The 18,004-nt window shown below is 53.0% G+C and overlaps 1 protein-coding gene across 3 annotated transcripts; it reads right to left on the reverse strand.

The window, feature by feature from the left end:
- Positions 1–83: 83 nt before the first annotated feature.
- On the reverse strand, positions 84–16,980 carry PEF1 (penta-EF-hand domain containing 1). 3 transcript variants are annotated; one of them, XM_086716293.1, is made up of 6 exons: positions 16,844–16,980; positions 6,894–7,194; positions 3,384–3,539; positions 2,753–2,896; positions 2,290–2,353; positions 84–1,085 (listed from the first exon to the last, which is right to left on the reverse strand). In XM_086716293.1, exons 1-6 carry the CDS (start codon positions 16,865–16,867, stop codon positions 758–760), a joined length of 1,017 nt encoding a protein of 338 aa, XP_086572419.1. In that variant the 5' UTR covers positions 16,868–16,980; the 3' UTR covers positions 84–757. The 3 variants fall into 3 exon arrangements, with proteins under 3 accessions (XP_086572419.1, XP_025789783.1, XP_025789792.1); XM_025934007.2 differs by having other exon boundaries at positions 927–1,085; positions 2,290–2,417; XM_025933998.2 differs by lacking the exon at positions 2,290–2,353 and having other exon boundaries at positions 16,844–16,979.
- Between the last annotated feature and the right edge of the window lie 1,024 nt (positions 16,981–18,004).

Raw genomic sequence — 18,004 nt, forward strand, 5'->3', positions numbered from 1 at the left:
AACGAGGAAGAGACGAGTGGCCGAATGGGCACGCACACGGGGGTGTGAACTGGAGCCAGGAAGTGTGACGGAAAACGCGGAACTCCAGAGTTCTGTCCTTTTATTGAGCTTACAGTTTCACTGAACTTTTGGCCCCGAAAGAAAAAACACACAACTTAAAAAAACAGCATTGGCAGTGGGAGGTGACAACTGTCCCCTGGGGATTGAAGCCGAGCAGAGAATGGCAGGCAAGTGAGGGGTCCGAGCTGCAGAGGGGTAGCCTGGCCAAGGGTGCCCAGAGAGCAGGCGGTCCAAGCCCCCGAGCAGGGCCAGCAGCCAGGCAGCTACAAGACAACACACGGGGATTTGGGGACACGGGGTGGTGGAATCCAAGCCACTTGGTCCCGCGGACAAACCTCCCTCGTGCTTGGTCAGCTTCCACTTTGGAGAAACTGGGTTCATCTGACAAGACGGTATGGGTGAAGGGACTCAGGTGCTAATGGCATGAGGCTGATGATCACTTACCCCTGGTGTCAGGGTGGAGAAGTGACAGCTAGAGGCTAGAGCCCAGCGGACTGGACACTAACTGGCATCTTCTGCTCCTGGCACGAGGCTGGGCCATTGAAATACTCAGGGCTCCAAGGGCATTCAACGTCCAGTCCTCTCTTTGGCCACCTCTTGTGTGGCCTCAGCCTAGGTCCCCGCTATTTGGTGACTGACACAAGACTCCCAGCCCTCTTCGGGAACAGCGCTGCATCAGGCAAGGGAGAATCTTTTTCTAGGAGGGACAGGAAAAGCGGAGAGGCCCGCACGCCTCTCCCGCTCTAAGGGGCCAGGAAAGGCCCCTGGTACACTCCACTCTACAGATGGGCTGGGTCATAGCATCCGAGAAGCTGTCATGGTGACGAAGTCCTCGAAGCTGAGCCGAATGGTGCCCTGTACAGCTGTGTCCTTCTCCCGGAAAGCCTCGGTCAGCACCTGCAGCTGGGTGCACACCTGGATGAAGCGGTCTAGCTGCATGGTGGGGTTGGCAGAGCGCGGGCAATAGCGGGAGACCAGGAGCTGGGTGAACTGGGGGCTCAGGTTGTAGCCCATTTGGGACAGAGCTGCAGGGGAGGGAGGGGCACAGAGAGCAGACACAAAACCTTACCACGGGCACCACCATCCACCAGCTCCGTGGAGCACGGCAGTGCAGGGGACTTGGAGGAGATGAGCGCCAAAACGGAGAGGACAGAGGTCCCTAGGGTCTGTCCAAGATGGTGGGAGCACAAAAGGGGCTCTAGCTGGATGGTGCCCTTAGCTGGAAAGCTCCCATCCCTTTCTCCAAATCTCCACTACTGCCTGTTCAGTCGGGGCCACGGGGTCCCAGAAGGACACGGGGCTAGCTCTTCTGTGACTCATGTGCATTACAGAAGGAAGCCCGCGCCCCCGGGACCAACCTTCCCGGGGCGGACATCAGAGGCGGTACGACAGAGTAGACATGACAAAGGCCTGCTCCGTAGTCGAGACAGCCCTTCAGCAAGTTGCTTACCCTTGCTAAGCCCCTGTCTTATCATCCCTAAAATGGGAATAATACTTACCTTGTAGGTTCTAGTAAGGATTAAAGGAGGTGATCCTATAAAGCACTTGGCGCAGTGCCTGACACATAACAACACTTTGTTATTTGTTAAAAATAATCAAATCGTCTTCCTCTCCCCAGGCGAGGCTGCTGGGCAGTTCCAAGGTCACGGCCTGAGTGCCGCTCTCTGTCCCTCCACCTGGGAGGCTTCCTTTGTTCCTCTCTGCACATCTACCAGCCCAGGCTAAAAGCTCCCCTTTTGCTACGTGGCCCTTGGGGAAGTTGCCTAAACTAAGCCTCAGTTTTCTCACCTGTAAAGGGGCAATAATAAGAGATCCCTCACCTAAGAGTGGGGAACAGTAAACAGTAGCTATTGCACGGGCAGAACAAGTGATGTAACATATCAGAAGTGCTTCATACAGTGCCTGGCACACAGCAAGCGCTCTGTAAGTACCGATTTTGGTGTAAACGTCACCCTCACCAATATCCGTGACAGGACCCAGCATGATCAGTACAGGTCATCTCTGTTTCCTTCAACCAGGGCACAGACATGGTGAGCTCACCCCCACCCAGAGCTCCTCAGTCTGACTGAAATCCACAGTCAAGCAAGGAAGGGGCCAGGTTCTCAGGAAGCCCTTTCCCCCTCCCAGGTGGCAAAGCTCCCTGTCAGATTCTTATCACCCCACTAACCACCCATCTTGTAGAGTCCGAAATGGAACCAGACCTGGAGCTACGGCCTCAGGCCATCTTACCCGAATGCAACTTTTAGCGTGGTCTGGATCCCAGGGTTGGGAAGGAAACTGCCTTCTAGCAGAGCTGGTAACAAAAACCACCTTTCTGAGTCCTTGTACAGGGCTCTTTCCATTCTGCATGCTAGAAACTAGAGAGGAAAGAGCCACACAGGCCACACACACTGGTCTCAAAGTGCCCTGGGCCGCCGAGCTCCCATCCCCGAGGCTCCCTGCTGGCTGGTCTCTCTCATCTAGTGGTACCAGGAGTCCAGCCCCGATCCCGGAACCAGGTGCCCTCTTGCCCTGGATCTTGGCTCAGTGCCCCAGCCTGATCACAGAAGGGATGGGGAAGGGATCCGTGCTGAGTTTTAGAGTGTAGGTGGACATGTGGGAGTCAGAGGCTAGAGAAAACCCCCTTCCCTGCATAGGGAGTAAATGGAAAAGTCTAGCTCTGCCTGTGCAGAGTCCCCACCGTGGCCCTCACCTTGCTGCAGCTCAGTGTAGCTGATGGAGCCCGAGCGGTCCCGGTCATACTGCTGGAAGAGGTTCTTCCACTGCTGGATGAACTTCCACAGAGCCGAGAAACCATAGATGTCGATGCGGCCTGACTTTGTCTTGTCAAACATGTCTTGGGTGGAGACGGGGTGGAGGGAAGAAAAGCTTCAAGACTGAGGGCCGAGGGTCCGCGGGTACAACCCAGGCCAGAGTAGGAGACTCCACAGAGCCACGGGCCCGAGGCCCAGATGCTTGTACCTGAGACACACTCTCATCAAGTGTTGACCAGCCCCTACCCTTGGCCACCCTCAGCTCTAGCCCTTCCAGAACTGCGTATTCTCTGTACGCTTGGCAGCTGACCACCTCTGTGCCATCTGCTACCAGGGTAGGGGGTCCCACTCTGCAGAACGGAAAACGGCATGTGACTCAGCGGGGTCCGGAACTTGAGAAAAGATCTCAGGGAAGGAGCTCTCAGTCTAGAGGATCTCACCTTGAACCCAACTTCCTGCCTGAAATCCTCCCTGGCAGGAAGATTTCTCTTCAGAATGGCTGCCCAGCCACCATCAGGTCTCAGGTGGCACTGCCCCAGCTCGAGCCCACGGGGAAGGGCTAGGACTCACTTATCATCATGAGGCACGTCTCGTCGTTGAACGAGGACCAGTTGGAGTTGACCAGAGCCTGCTTCAGCTCCTTGATGGAGATGTAGCCACTGTGATCAGAGTCTACGGACTGGAACCAGGAGTAAGCCTCAGGATCCACGTTGGGAGGAACACCACCTGCAGGAAGGGGTGCAAGCCAGAGGAATTAGTCACAGGTCTCAAGGCCAGTGTGAAGAAATACTGGGGAGGGCCGGCCTCGGTGCCTCGCTGGCGATGGGTTTTCCTTACCCACAAAGCCTCACAGGTCCACCGACCCCGTCTCCCCTTAAGCCAACAGCCTTGTTCTCATGGAAGAGGACCTTCGGTGCAGACTCAACGAGTATTTGCAGCCGGCTTCTACTCTGTGAACCTGCTGGGCTTTTCCTACAGTGTTCCAGTCATTTCTCTCTTTGATCTTAAGTTTCTAAGGAACAGGGACTTTCCGGCTGACTGAGAATTCTCTGCAAAGAAGGATTATCTCTTCCCCAAAGACCGGCAACCCAAAAACATTTGCTGAGCAGCTACCAGGCACAGCCCAGGGATGAATATTTTGAGAGTCACAGCAGCAAGGGGCCCTCTGGTGTGGGAATCAGGTCTGATCCAGGTCTGATCTTCCTGGCATGGTGACAGCTGACATATTCTATCAGGAGTCACCAGAGTGTGCGTGGCCACAGAACTCTACCTCTTCTTGTTCCCCATCACCTCCAACGCGAGGACCCATCCCCAAACCTCCCTGGAGACATCTCTGACACCTCCTCACCCCCACACACCCAGAGAGAGCTGCCCGGTTCTGTGAGATCCACACACAGGTGCCTCCTCCCCGTTCCGACGCACCTGCACTGGTTCAGACACCTCTCACGTGGATTGTTGTAACAAACCAAAATGCCTAACCAACCCATCCTTACAGCTACTCTCTGCCACCCTGTCCCTTTAGAGTCATCTCCAAAATTAACTCAGTTCTAACCCATTACCCCTCGCCTCAACTCAAACCTCTTTCAAGGCTCCCCACCGCCTGCAAAATAAAGTCCAGCATCCTTAACACAGCATGCCAGGCCCTCCCGCAATGTGGTCCATTCTTGCCTACCTCTCGCACTCTGTCCCCCTCGCAGCTCTGTTCCAGCCGAGATGGAGCATTATATACTCACTCTTAGCCACCCCTGCTCATTCCCACAGCGGAGGCTTTGCTGCTCCCCGCCGTGTAACCCTTTCTCCCTCATCTCTCTGCATCCATTTCCTGTCTCCCTGCAACACCCAAATGAAATGCCGTTCCTTCCATAAAGCCTTCCCTATTCTTCCATCTCTGGACCGGCTTCCTTCCCCTCTCCTTTGTACTCCTTCTCTCGTTTTTTTTATTAGTTTTTAAAAACTTTATTTTTTTGAGAGACAGAGTGTGCACGAGTGGGAGAGGGACAGAGAGAGAGGGAGACAGAATCCCAAGCAGGCTCCGCACCATCAGCACAGAAGCTTGGATGCATGAACCGTGAGGTCATGACCTGAGCCAAAACCAAGAGTCAGATGCTTAACCGGCTGAGCCACCCAGGCGCCCCTGGATCAGGCTTTAGGAAGCGCTGTTCCAGGGAGTCACTAGCTGCACTGGAAAGGAGACAAAGGTGGCCACACGAGGGGAAGCCGTAGATGGCAAGCAGCGAAAGGTCTGAGGCACATTTCTCCTCTCTCTGCAGCCCTAGAGATGATCTCTGCCCTCAGGTCCTACGGGGATAAGCCTCCCAGAGAGGGGCTCCTTCCCCTGCAGTGACCTCACGTGGGCTCACAGACGAGATTTCAAAAGGACGAGGGACTCCGCCATGAAGCTGCTGGGCTGAAAGCAAACAGCCAGAAGCTCTGAGCTCTGACAAGATAAATGCCACTGCCTCGGTGTTTAGAACCCCCAAGGTGTGAGCATCTCCCTCGAGGCCGCCCGCCTGGGAACGAGCGCGAAGATGCCGCAGCCGCCCAGCGGGGCCGCTCCCTGGAGGCCGTGCAGGTGCGCCAGGGCGGTTCTAGATGCCGTGCTGCTGGCTTGGTCTCCTGGGGGTAAGCGTTCTGTGAAGAGGCTGAGTCCGTGAGGACACAGGGACCCAGGCACTCCCCCTCCCTGACCCCCTGTCTGCAGCCACTTGGAAATTTGCACTGAGCCTGAGGCCGCCCACCAGGATTCTCTGCTTCCACTGGATCTCCAAGCCCCCCTCCCCCCGCCGCCGACCTTGTCCAGTACCTCACCTTCACTATCTTTGATCTTTATTCTCCCTGCGGCATTCTCCTGCCTGTCTCAGTACCTCTCAGTGGTAAGGCCTTCGTCACACGTGCTACCCCATTACATGCGGAACACCTCCTTGCTGAGATGTCCCCAAACGAGTCCTCTTACAGCACAGTGGGTACTAAGGCCTTCCCGCCGTGCCCAGCGTTCACCTGCACCTTCTCATCGAATCCTCATTAATAATCTCATCAGGTCGTGGCATTCACCCATTTTACGCGTGTGGACGATGAGGCACAAACAGGTGAAGTGATCTGGTCAGGTCAGTACGTGGTCTGGTATCAAAAGCCCGGGTTTTCTTTTTTTTTTTTTTTTTTAATTTTTTTTTTTCAACGTTTATTTATTTTTGGGACAGAGAGAGACAGAGCATGAACGGGGGAGGGGCAGAGAGAGAGGGAGACACAGAATCGGAAACAGGTTCCAGGCTCTGAGCCATCAGCCCAGAGCCCGACGCGGGGCTCGAACTCACGGACCACGAGATCGTGACCTGGCTGAAGCCAGACGCTTAACCGACTGCGCCACCCAGGTGCCCCAAAAGCCCGGGTTTTCAACAACTTCACTATCTTGCCTTTCTACACATAAGGGCCAATCTCCCTCCCCCAGAAATGGGTCCTCCCCGAGGTGCACTGCCTCCAGTTGTTTGCCGACTCCCCCGCCCCTCCCCTGTAAGAGTGCCGTACGCCCTCTCCACTGCCCGGTGGCTTGTGGAGCCCCTCCGCAAGAGGACTATCCATTCCCATCCTACTGATGGTAGGTCAGGCTTGACCAGGGGCTGTGATGGGGCCGACAGAACGCGGGTGGAAGAAGATGTAAAGAACTTCAGCGCAGGAACTTTAAGGGGCACTGTGCTTTCCTGCCAGCCCTCCCCATCTTTCCTGCACATTCGCAACGTATCTCAGGGGCTGCTCCTTCAGCCTGGACGTGGAAAGCACAGACATGTGGCTCAGAACCTCGGCAGCCAAATCCTCAGCCGCTGACACGTAAGCAAGAGTAAGTGAGTGCGAGCGAGCGATAGAAATACACGTCTGCTGTTGTAAGCCGAAGTGATTTTGGAGTTGTTGTTACCACAGCAAGTTAACTAACACGTTCCTTGTTCTGCTGTTGCAAGCTGGAGCCAGAAGCAAGATGCTAGGGAGCCAGAGACGAGACTGCCCGCACACCCACAGGAAGGGCAAGGACGGGCCCCAGATAACTCAGAACAAGGTCAGAGGCACCTGGAGTCCAAGATCCCTACTCACCTGGAGGAGGTCCCTGTCCGTAAGGCCCGGGATGCTGGGCACCGTAGGAATTCGGAGGTGGCTGGCCATAGGGACCCCCTGGGGCCGCACTACCATATAGTCCTCCTGGAGTCCCAGGATTGGGGTGTCCATAGGGCCCTCCACCAGCCGGTGGTCCATAAGGCCCCCCGGGGGCAGGACCCCCGCCGTAACTGCCACCAGGGGGTACCCCACCGCCATACTGCCCTCCACCGTGGGGGGGTCCAGGGTAGTAGCTACCCGGAGGGGCTCCGGGCGCTTGTCCTCCAGCTCCTGGGCAGCCCTGTAACAAGAGCAAAATATCCGTCAGAATGATAAGGCTGGAAACCAGCCACAGTCTGGCACTTTACAGTTACAAAGCACTGCCACTGCCACCGCCCTCTTGCAGCTGACCCCATAGGCAGGGCTGGAATTATGATCTCACTGCTAAGACGGGCAACCTGAGGCTTCCAGAGAAGATAAAACTTAGGCAAGATCGTACTGTCAACGACCTGTGAAGTCAGGGCTTGCCCTCCTGGCTCCCCTTCCTCTCACGCCGAGGGGTTCCGTGGGGGCTGGGATCGTGTCTGGTTTGCCACTCGTATCCCCAGCCCCCAGTGCCGAATGGATGGATGCTCGGTAAATATCTACTGAACGAATGAGGAGCTGAATGAATCAAAATCCCAAATCCTCATCCTGTGCTACCTCCAGCCCTGTGTGGCGAATTCACGGCGCAAATGTGATTTGCACCACACACCCCGACCCTCTTCGATCACAGATGCTGTATCGGCAGCATGGCTTCCTTATTCTAGAAGAGCCTGAGACACAAAAGCATCTCACTCGTGACTCTGGGAGACAGGCAGGGGAGACCCTACTCCTTAGGCACCATAGTGCGATCGGTAAGAGGCAAAAAAGACCAGTCTGACTTCAGGCTCTGCCATTTATGAACTGGACTCATGACTTACCCTCTCTAAGCCTCAATATCCTTTGCTCTAAGTGGGAATAAAAACAGCGCCTATCCCAGGTTGGTATGTGAACGAAATGACACCGATCATGTGAAGTGCCCGACCGAGGCCCTGGCACTCAAAACACATTAACTATTAATAACAGCACTGTGCTAGGCAGGAGGAAAGCCAGGTCCAGAAAAATCACGCATAGACCACGTGGAGGGGCTGGGACCAGGACCTGGGTCTCCCAGCTGTTGAGCCCAGGCCACGTATATGGTAGCACACATACAAGGGGGTGCTCCCTCTCTTGTCCACGTCCCCACACCACTAGCCAGGGACCCACAAACTCCGAGTGTTCAGCTACAACTCCCTAAATGACAGAGGGCAGCCCCAGCACATCTGCAGACAGGCTGGGCTCAAAGGCATAGGGAGCAGCTGGGCCCAGCTCTGAGGAGGGTACCATCTGGACGTGTTCTAGATAAACCTGTAACGCACACCAGTGGACTAGCTGCTGAGAGCCTGGACTTCCTCTTTTTATTGTGTTTGGTAGCTTCTGGGGCACCTTTCCTCAAGGCTAAGGCCAAATTCACACTTCATCTAAAGGAGGTCGGCTTGCTCAAGGAAGGGAGGCTTCTTGAGGGAGGGCAGGAAGAGGTCCTTCCACCTTCCCCACTCGGCATCGTGGGGGCTTTTCCACCCTGGAAACTGCCAGAGCTAGCAGCAAGGCTCCTTCACGGTGAAATCACAGACCAATCTCAATTCCAAACTCTGCACTCACCAGCTGAGTTCTCACCGTGGGCCACTGGCTTAATCTCCCAGTGCCTGTTTCCTCACAAGTAAAATATAATAATCTCTCCCTCACTGGAAGGTTCTGCTGATTACAAGAAATACATGCAGCAGAATTTTGTCAGTTTAACTCTTAGCTAAAGACTCTTCTGATAAAATGTAATTTTAACAGATAAAAGCAAGTTGCTTTGGTAGAAGCGAGGTGGGGGTTTTAGAGCCCCGACCATGCTGGCCCCCTCTCTTGTCAGATCCTGAGGGAGCTCTGTAGAAACCTTATGGTGACTCGAAAGACAGTTTGAAAACCACTAAAGTGGGGCGCATAGGTGGCTCAGTCGGTTGAGCGTCCAACTTTGGCTTAGGTCTCACGGTTCATGGGTTCGAGCCCCGCACCAGGCTCTATGCTGACAGCTCAGAGCCTTCGGATTCTGCGTCTCCCTCTCTCTCTGTCCCTCCCCTGCTCTCACTCTGTCTCTCTCTCTCAAAATTAAACATTAAAAAAAAAGAAAAAAGAAAAAAAAGAAAACCACCAATGTGAGAAAAAGAGTTCTCACAATAGTGCCTGGCAAAAGCAAACGATCTATAAATCTTGGCTGTTGTTATTATTATATTAATTATCATCGGCAAAGCCCTGGACCAGATAAATTCTTGGGGGGCGTGTATAAAGAAGCAGAACAGTCTGAAGGAGCAGTTAACTGAACAGTTAACTGAAGAGGCATGGAAACATTCTCCAACATCTAACAAAACAGCAGAAGGAAACGGGTGCTGCGAATGGATGCATAAGCCATGCGTCATGGGACCAGAAAGGAAAGAGGGTGAGATCAGGGGAGTTTCCAGGAGAAAGCCGCATTTGAGCTGGGACAAAAAGAAGGGAGTTGGAGCAGTGTGATGGGAGGGGTGCCAGGAGGTGGTCATCTAACCTAACCCCTTCAGTTTACGGATGGGGTAACTAAGGAGAGGGGAAGGGAACCGCTTGAATCACACAAATCACACAAATCACACAAATCACACGGAGCTGGAGGCAGAGGTGGAGGCAGACCACTCCCCACCACACCCGAGCCCAGTGACTCCCAATGCCTCCTGCTACAGTGCTCTTTCCTTAAACAATAGGGCACAGGATTCCAGCGTAGGATGAGAAAAGGGGTGGGGGCCCTGCAGAGACTGGGCGCACCCAAAGAACAGGCCAGACCAAGGCAGGAAGTAGCTGCTCCGCAACAAGCCCTGTGAGCAAAGCCATAAACTGGACCTGGCCTAGGGCACCTGAGGCACAGGCCTTCCCCCTGGGAAATGCCCCCAGGCCGCCAAAGCAGGTGTCGCCAGGCAGGTCTTCTGACCCTCCTGCTGTCACATTTCAGGGGCCTGCTGGGTCTGGTGCAGTCTGGCAGCAGCTAAACCCTTTCTGGTCTGCCCTGTGTTAGAGCCTTTACCTGTGCAGTTTACAGAGCACTTAGAGAGAGAGAGAGAGAGAGAGAGAGAGAGAGAGAGAGAGAGAGAGACGACTGCTCCTGGAAGAATCCTGCCAACAGTCCTCCAACAGAAAAAGGAAGATTTTTCACACCTGTGAAATGACTTCATTCAGCAAGTATTTATAGAGTGACCACACCGTACTAGGTATGGGGCGGGGCAAAACTAAATAGGGCCTATCCCACTGTGGCCCATAGTGGTTATGATACAGTTTGATCCGTGCCATCAGAAAAGTCTACTTAACTGCTATCAAGGAGACATAAACAGAGTAATTTGTTCTGTTCGTTGAATGACGGATGAGCAATCAAATGAAGAAATGCATGAAGTGGATCAAGGAAGGCTTCCTGGAGGAGGCAGGAGTGATACTGGAGGCGGCCTTGAAGGATGCGCGCGCATTCCCTAAAAGGAAAGCAGGAAAGGACATTCCAGACAGGAGGGAGAAGATTGATGAAGGCACACATCTATGAGTGAGCACAGAGAGGTGGGGGAATGGCCTGAAAAGCAGGGGCGGGGACAAGAATGCAACGTGAACTCAGGAAGGCTGGCTCTTTACACGCTCCTTGACCAAGCTCCCCTCCTGCTGCATTTCTGTTAGCTGGTGAGTTACTGGTGTCTTAAGGTATTTTCTGTCTGTCTCTGCCTCCTCCATGCAACAGTGGGCTCCCCGAGGCCAGACACTGGGCCTCATTCATCATGGTACCCAGGGTCCAGCACAGTGCCTGGCACCTGCAAGCCTCCATAAATATTTGAACAGATGAATACCACTCTAAAGAGTTTGGGCTTTATGCCTGAGGACACAGAGCGCCACAGAAGGGTTTCCAATGGAGGAGGGACGTGATCAGAGCGTTGTTTAGAGAATTAACCAGCAGCGGGGTGGAGGATGAGCTAGCGGGGGAGGCAGCAGCCCAGGTGCTAGGCAGGCAGGGCTTGAACCAGACAGCGGACTTAGACATGGGGCGAGCAGGATGGGTTCTGAAGCTATTTCGGAGATAGGCTAGACATGACTTGACGACTAATTCGATTAGGGAGTAGATGGAGGGGGAAGGAAAGGGAAGTGTTTAGAATGACTCAGGTTTCCAGCGTGTACCCACGAAGAACTGGAGCCTCCAGGCTGCGGAGGAAGTTTGGGGAAGATGGTTTCCAGGGTCATGGAGTTGTTAGCGAAGGTCTGAACCAGACATGAAAACCGGAGTCCCTGACTCCCTGTTCTTTTATGCTACTCCATGCTGCCAACCCTTTTGAGGCTTTTTCCGAGAGCATTTCATGCTGATCAACACAAGACTGTGAAAGAAAGAAAAAGACGGGAGAAGTCCTGCAACCACGGTTCCCAAAGCATCACAGAAAACTATCCCTAGGTCTTTACTAAACGCAAATAAACATTTGACATACTGGGGCAGGGAAGGGGCAATTCACATCGTACTGAGGTTCTGCTAGGTGCTTCCAGTTCAACTGACCCTCACTGATCCTCAGTCCTGTGAGGAAGGGCTATTGCCCCCATTTTACAGATGAGAAAATTAAGGTACAGAGTTTACTAATGTGCCTGGGACAAACAACTAGAACAGAGGAGCTGGGATTCAAAACGGGGCCTCTACTCTACCACCCTCTGCTGTGTTCACTCAATTGTGACTGAACAGGGACTGTCCTCCATGTAACTGTCAAATACGAGGGGTTTCTACAGTGGACAGGGCTGAAGCGGGAAGGTGGACTGGGTGATCTTTCAGACGCTTCAAGCCCGGAAATCAGGACTCAGAAGAATCTTACTCTTTTTCCAGCCCAGCGCCCAGACCTGATTTGAGAAGCACAGGACTGTAAGAGACCCCAAAGGCCCTCCAGTCCAACCTCTCAGTAGGTGATGGAATCTCTGCTGCACCATCTTGAACCTCTGTTTGCATTCACGCAAGTAGTGGGGAGCTCAGCTCCCCCTACAGGACCGACTCAAGAAGCTCTGTGTTTTCCTTCGGCTCTGAGCATTCATTCATTCTTCTACCCCCAAGACCCTCGTGGAGTTCGGAGATATCAAAGGCGGGTGCGTGCCGAGTCCTGAGGGGGTAGGGAGTAGGCAGGCTGCCTTGCAAACGGAGGCCTGTGCTCTGGGGCTGTCCCTCAAGTGTCTGCTGGAGGAGGCGACAGCCCATTCTAAGGGGTTAAACAATCAAGAAGACAGGAGTGGTCTGGGCATTCACCAGCAGAGCCTCCTAAAATATTTAAAAGGCCAGAAACCTGCAGCCAATAGACAGTGGGCCAAGAACTGTCCCAAGACTTCAATTACCGCCTCGGTGCTGACACTCCAAAATCGTCTGTCCAGTTCCATCTCTCCTGAGCTGCAGACCCACATACCCAACAACCTCCTGGATCTTCTCTCCAAATGTATCCCTCCCTCTGTGTCCCCATCTCAGCGAACAGTACCTCCCACCCAGTCACCCAAACCTGAAACCTGAAACCCCAGTGCCCTCCTGGGCACCTCCTCTTTCCTCCCCTCCATCACCCCAATTAGGCACTGAGTTTTCTCAATTCTACCTCCCAAACGCTTCTCAAATCCATTTCCACCAGGTCGCCGTTCTCTGTAATCAAGTTTGCTTCAACCACTTTGAAACTGGTCTCCCTGCCTCGTCTCTCCTACTTCAGTCCATTCTCACAGTGCCCCATGGTGCCAGCTCCAAAGCACAAAGGAGAGACGACTCTTCAACAGCTCCCCTCATTAGTCAGGATGAAGTCCGCACTCCCTTGAAAGGCATACAAAGTCCTTTAGGATCTGGTCCTTGCTTACCTTTCTGGTCTCATTTCTTAGCCGTTCCCCCCTCTTCACTACATATCGATCTCCTGAAATTCCTCCAAGATATCAGGCTCTCTTTTCCCGACCTTTGTGCACGCTAGTCCCTCGTTTTCTTCACTCAACTAATGCCGATTGGGGATTCAGCTTTTGGCTTAAATGTCACCCCCTCTAAGATTTCCTCACCCCCAGACTTAGTTAGATGTCCCTCCTGTGCTGTCCTAGTGCCTTACACTTACTCCCATTTAATACTTATCACGCCGATTCTACAATTTATCCATCTGTATCACTCTTTCCTTGGAGTATTTACTACATGCCAAACACGACGCCAAGCACTTTACGTGGATTATCTCCTTTAATCTCTACAGTAACTCTTGAGGTAGGTTCTCTTATGACCCCATTTTAAAGAAGGGAAAACTGAGCCTTGGACTTTTGCAAGAAACTTCTGCAAGGAAATGGCAGAGCAGGGATGTGCAGCCAAATCTCTCAGCCTCAGAGACCAAGCTCTTACTCACCAAAACCCATCAAGGCTGCCCCCCTCCCACCCAGGACCAAAGAAAGGGTCCTTGAGTTTTATGACTTTGACTCCCAACACCCAGTCCATGCTTGAGGACCCCACGGCTGGAGGCAGTGGCAAATGAGAGGAGTTTTGACTCCCAACAATAGGATGGAATCCTCCAGGGCCACGTACTTACTGGGTGAAGCGGGGCTGGTGTTAACGAAGCCTTTGGATGCTCTAAAACAACCAGGCACTTTCTTGGAATACCCTGGACCAGGAGGGACAGGCAGAGAAGGGTATAATGGGGGGGATAAAAGCATTTCTTCTTCTATTCTAGACACATTTCTCTTCGGGCTCCTCTTCAGTATTTCACTCTGAGCATAAGCCCAAGCAGCATGGTAACAGCAACTGCGGGAGCAAGAGCCATCACCAGGCCCTGCACACCCTTGGTATCAGCAATGTGCCAAGCTCCCTGCAGGCTTCATCGTATTTTGTCTTGATTTCAGCCCTATGAAGGCAGAATCTTCCCTTTTTTTTTTCCAACTTTTTTTTTTTTTTTCAACGTTTATTTATTTTTGGGACAGAGAGAGACAGAGCATGAACGGGGGAGGGGCAGAGAGAGAGGGAGACACAGAATCGGAAACAGGCTCCAGGCTCTGAGCCATCAGCCCAGAGCCTGACGCGGGGCTCGAACCCACGGACCGCGAGATCGTGACCTGGCTGAAGTCGGACGCTTAACCGATTGCGCCACCCAGGCGCCCCAGAATCCTCCCTTTTATCATTCCTCCCTTTCTAAAGGTGAGGAAACTGAGGCTCAGAGCCTGTAGATGGTTTGTCCAAAGGCACATAACTATTAAGTGCTAGAATTAGGATTCTAGCCCAGTTGTATCTAACCTGGAAGTTCAGGCTCTTAATTTCTATGTCATTGCCTCTAGGATGCATACAAATGAACTCCAGATGCTTATTAAGATGTAGATGCTTGGTTCCTTCCTGGGCACAGAATAGGTCTGAGGTGGAACCCAAAGGGGTGCTTTTAAAAATTTTTTTTTTCAACGTTTTTTTATTTATTTATGGGACAGACAGAGACAGAGCATGAACGGGGGAGGGGCAGAGAGAGAGGGAGACACAGAATCGGAAACAGGCTCCAGGCTCCGAGCCATCCGCCCAGAGCCCGACGCAGGGCTCGAACTCACGGACCGTGAGATCGTGACCTGGCTGAAGTCGGACGCTTAACCGACTGCGCCACCCAGGTGCCCCAAAAGGGGTGCTTTTTAAATTTTTTTTTTTCAACGTTTATTTATTTTTGGGACAGAGAGAGACAGAGCATGAATGGGGGAGGGGCAGAGAGAGAGGGAGACACAGAATCGGAAACAGGCTCCAGGCTCTGAGCCATCAGCCCAGAGCCCGACGCGGGGCTCGAACTCACGGACCGCGAGATCGTGACCTGGCTGAAGTTGGACGCTTAACCGACTGCGCCACCCAGGCGCCCCAAGGGGTGCTTTTTAAACAAGCTCCTAGGTGATCGTGACCCAAACCATCCACCGAGAAACAAGGCGTGATGGCAATGTTTTCTCAAACTGTGTTTCTCCAGAATACTAGTGTTACCAAAAAAAAAAAAAAAAAATGACCAGACATTAAAAAAGCGGCCAGTTGAGGTGGGGGTGGGTGGGTGGCAGGGAGCTCCATGGTTAAGTAAGTTTAAGAAATACTGCATATTCAGGGGCGCCTGGGTGGCTCAGCTGTGTCGAGCGTCTGACTTCAGCTCAGGTCATGATCTCACAGCTTGTGAGTTCGAGCCCCGCATCGGGCTCTGTGCTAACCGCTCAGAGCCTGGGTCTCCCTCTCTCTCTACCCTTCCTCCACTCATGCTTTGTCTCTGTCTCAAAAATAAATACATTAAAAAAAAAAAAAAAATACTGCATATCCCAGTCCTCTCTGGCAGATTTACAAAGCATATTAACAAATTAAGAATTCAGAGATGCCCCATGTTGAATAAACTTATTCAGTAGTATTTAACAGACTATTTCCTAAACCTACCTAAACCACAGAATCTTCCTCTATTAGCAATGCCTATTAACATTTCATAAGATCCAACAAATGGAATGGAACTTCAGAAACCCTGCTAGGTTATGCTTCCTCCTGACCTCAGCCCATGGCAGCCTTTTTTTTTTTTTTTTCCCTACCTCTGTTAGATACGCAATGAAAGGAGTTCTAAGTTCTAGCCCTCACTTGCTACATGTGACCTTGAGCAAGCCACTTAACTTCTTTGGGCTCCTTCCTCAGCTATAAATTGGGGATAATAATCTCTGCCAGAGATTCGGCCTACAGGACCTTCATCGCTGAGATAATAAAGGTCCAAATACTGTGTACAAAAGCCACAGAGTGCCGCACTTCCTCGCCACTCTTTTGGCACGTGACTATACTCAGCGGGGCGCTAATATCCCATATATTTGTTTTCCAACTTTCCCTGCATGGGTTTTGTCTCCTAAATTAGTATGACCTTGGGCAACTCGAGAGCCCTCCCTGGGCTTCGGTTTCTTAAAATGAAGGTATTTGAGGAACCCCACCCCACCACTGGCTTTCTAGGAGTGTAGAAAAAAATCAAAATAGTTACACTTTTAGAAGTACCAAGTGCTTTACAAGCATGACTTCATTACTCTTCCTAGCAGCTCTATGAAGTAGACCCTATTACTGGGCCCTATTTTACTAAGGGGGAAACAGGCTCACAAAGGCAATACACCCTTGCCTAGCTGCTCAAAACTATTTAAGTGATAGAGCCAAGGTGTGAGCTTTCCTCTGACTCCAAGCTGAACTTTAACCACTCTACCAATCTGTCGTCCAACAAAGGATTCTGGCGACAGAATCCCCTTGCTGTGATGTTCTTGGCTGGATCAAAATGGGCTGGAGGTGGGCAAGGGCATGTTGCTGAGGCTTCCGGGTTCTGCTGCCTGCCTAGAGACTTCAGATGAGTTCTGCCTTCTCTGGGATTCACTTTTCCTACGCGTGAAACGGAAGTGTGAGACTAAGTAAGCAAGGTCACTCATGGAACCCGCGAAAACCACAGATTCTCCTGATTGTTCGCATGCAGTATGTCAGGGTGTGTTTTTCTCCGACGCCCCAAACGATGCCGACGAAACCAGTGCTCTCAATGTTCTGTTGGCGTTGGTGAGGCCGCAGGGAGCCCCCGCGGGACTCCTGAGAAGGTGTGGGGCCCAAGCGGAGCCCAGCCTGGTTACGTGGGGTCCAAGGTCCCCAAATCCTCGCCGGCGCGACGTCAGAGGGGGCGCGACGCGACCTCCCAGACCTGTAGCACTGCGTGACGTGAGACGGGCGCGACCGACCAGCCCTTTTGCCTTCTCTCCCGCGCGAGACCTCACTGAAGCCAGCTTCAGCGTGGGAAGGGCGCGGAGAAATCCGGGAGAAAGCAAGGCAGGGCCGGGGCCTGGATTCGGCGAGGCCCCTCCTGGAATCGCCCGCCCCCCACACTCACCTGCCCGTACGGGTAGCTGGCCATGGCGACTCGACGTCACACGCCGGCGGTGGGCGGAGCTTCCCGGTCCTAAACCTGCCCCGCCTGGGCCTGGGGGGCGGGCACGCTTCTAATTGGGTGTCCGTCGCTGTCTATCTTGGGCGCACGGGCCGTCGGGAGTGACGCTACAGGGCGATGGTCGGGTGCCTCGCGGAGAGGCCCGAGGAGCTAAGGGCTGGGTGGAGGTTTCCGGAAATCTTGTTCGCTGTGTTCGCGGTGCTGTTGCTCCCTTTCCTGACCTAGCCTAGGCCCCAGGACTGCTCAGACCCGGGTATTTGGTGAGAAGCTTGGGTCGGTTGTTGCAGTGGTGGCCATGTTTTAACCTGGCAAATGGGACGCGTGATAGTGGTGTAGTTTCAGTTGTCAGTCACTCTTAAGTTTCCGCCCGCCGGAGGAGGGCCCAGGCGGTTGCCGTGACAACGGGAAACAGCCCCAGGCCTCCTGGAAAGGATGGAGGCAACAGCGAAGTACTTCGCTCTAATGTCAGGACACCATGTGCCAATTAGTAGGTTTGGAGTGAGATTTGTGGTCTTTGGAGAGGAAAATCCCCCGCCGTCAGAGGAGGAAAATTAGATCACGTAGGGTCTCTTCTTTCCTAAAATGGGGATCCTAAGGCCCAGAGAGACAGTGACTTGCCCTAGTTCACAGTAGGTTGGGGCAGAGGTGGCCTAGAACTGGTGTCCGTGGATGCCCATTTCTCAGCAGGGAAGCCTTGACTGGTCCACAAAGTCAAATCCTGGTTACTAAGTGACCGCATATAGTCGTACTTACTTGGTCTTGGTGGTTTAGGCTCTACACTTGTTTGCGTGCTTATTTGACTCATTTGTTAAGTTCTTCCATGTGAGCATGGATTGTGTGTGGTTTTGCTTGTCATAGCTCCTGTACCTAGTACAGTGCCTGGCACTGTAGTTTTTAAAAACTCAATAAAGGGGGGCGCCTGGGTGGCGCAGTCGGTTAAGCGTCCGACTTCAGCCAGGTCACGATCTCGCGGTCCGTGAGTTCGAGCCCCGCGTCGGGCTCTGGGCTGATGGCTCGGAGCCTGGAGCCTGTTTCCGATTCTGTGTCTCCCTCTCTCTCTGCCCCTCCCCCGTTCATGCTCTGTCTCTCTCTGTCCCAAAAATA

This window comes from Puma concolor, chromosome C1, assembly GCF_028749965.1.
Source record: "Puma concolor isolate L17-30 chromosome C1, mPumCon1.1.hap2, whole genome shotgun sequence".
Taxonomy (NCBI): Eukaryota; Metazoa; Chordata; class Mammalia; order Carnivora; family Felidae; genus Puma; species Puma concolor.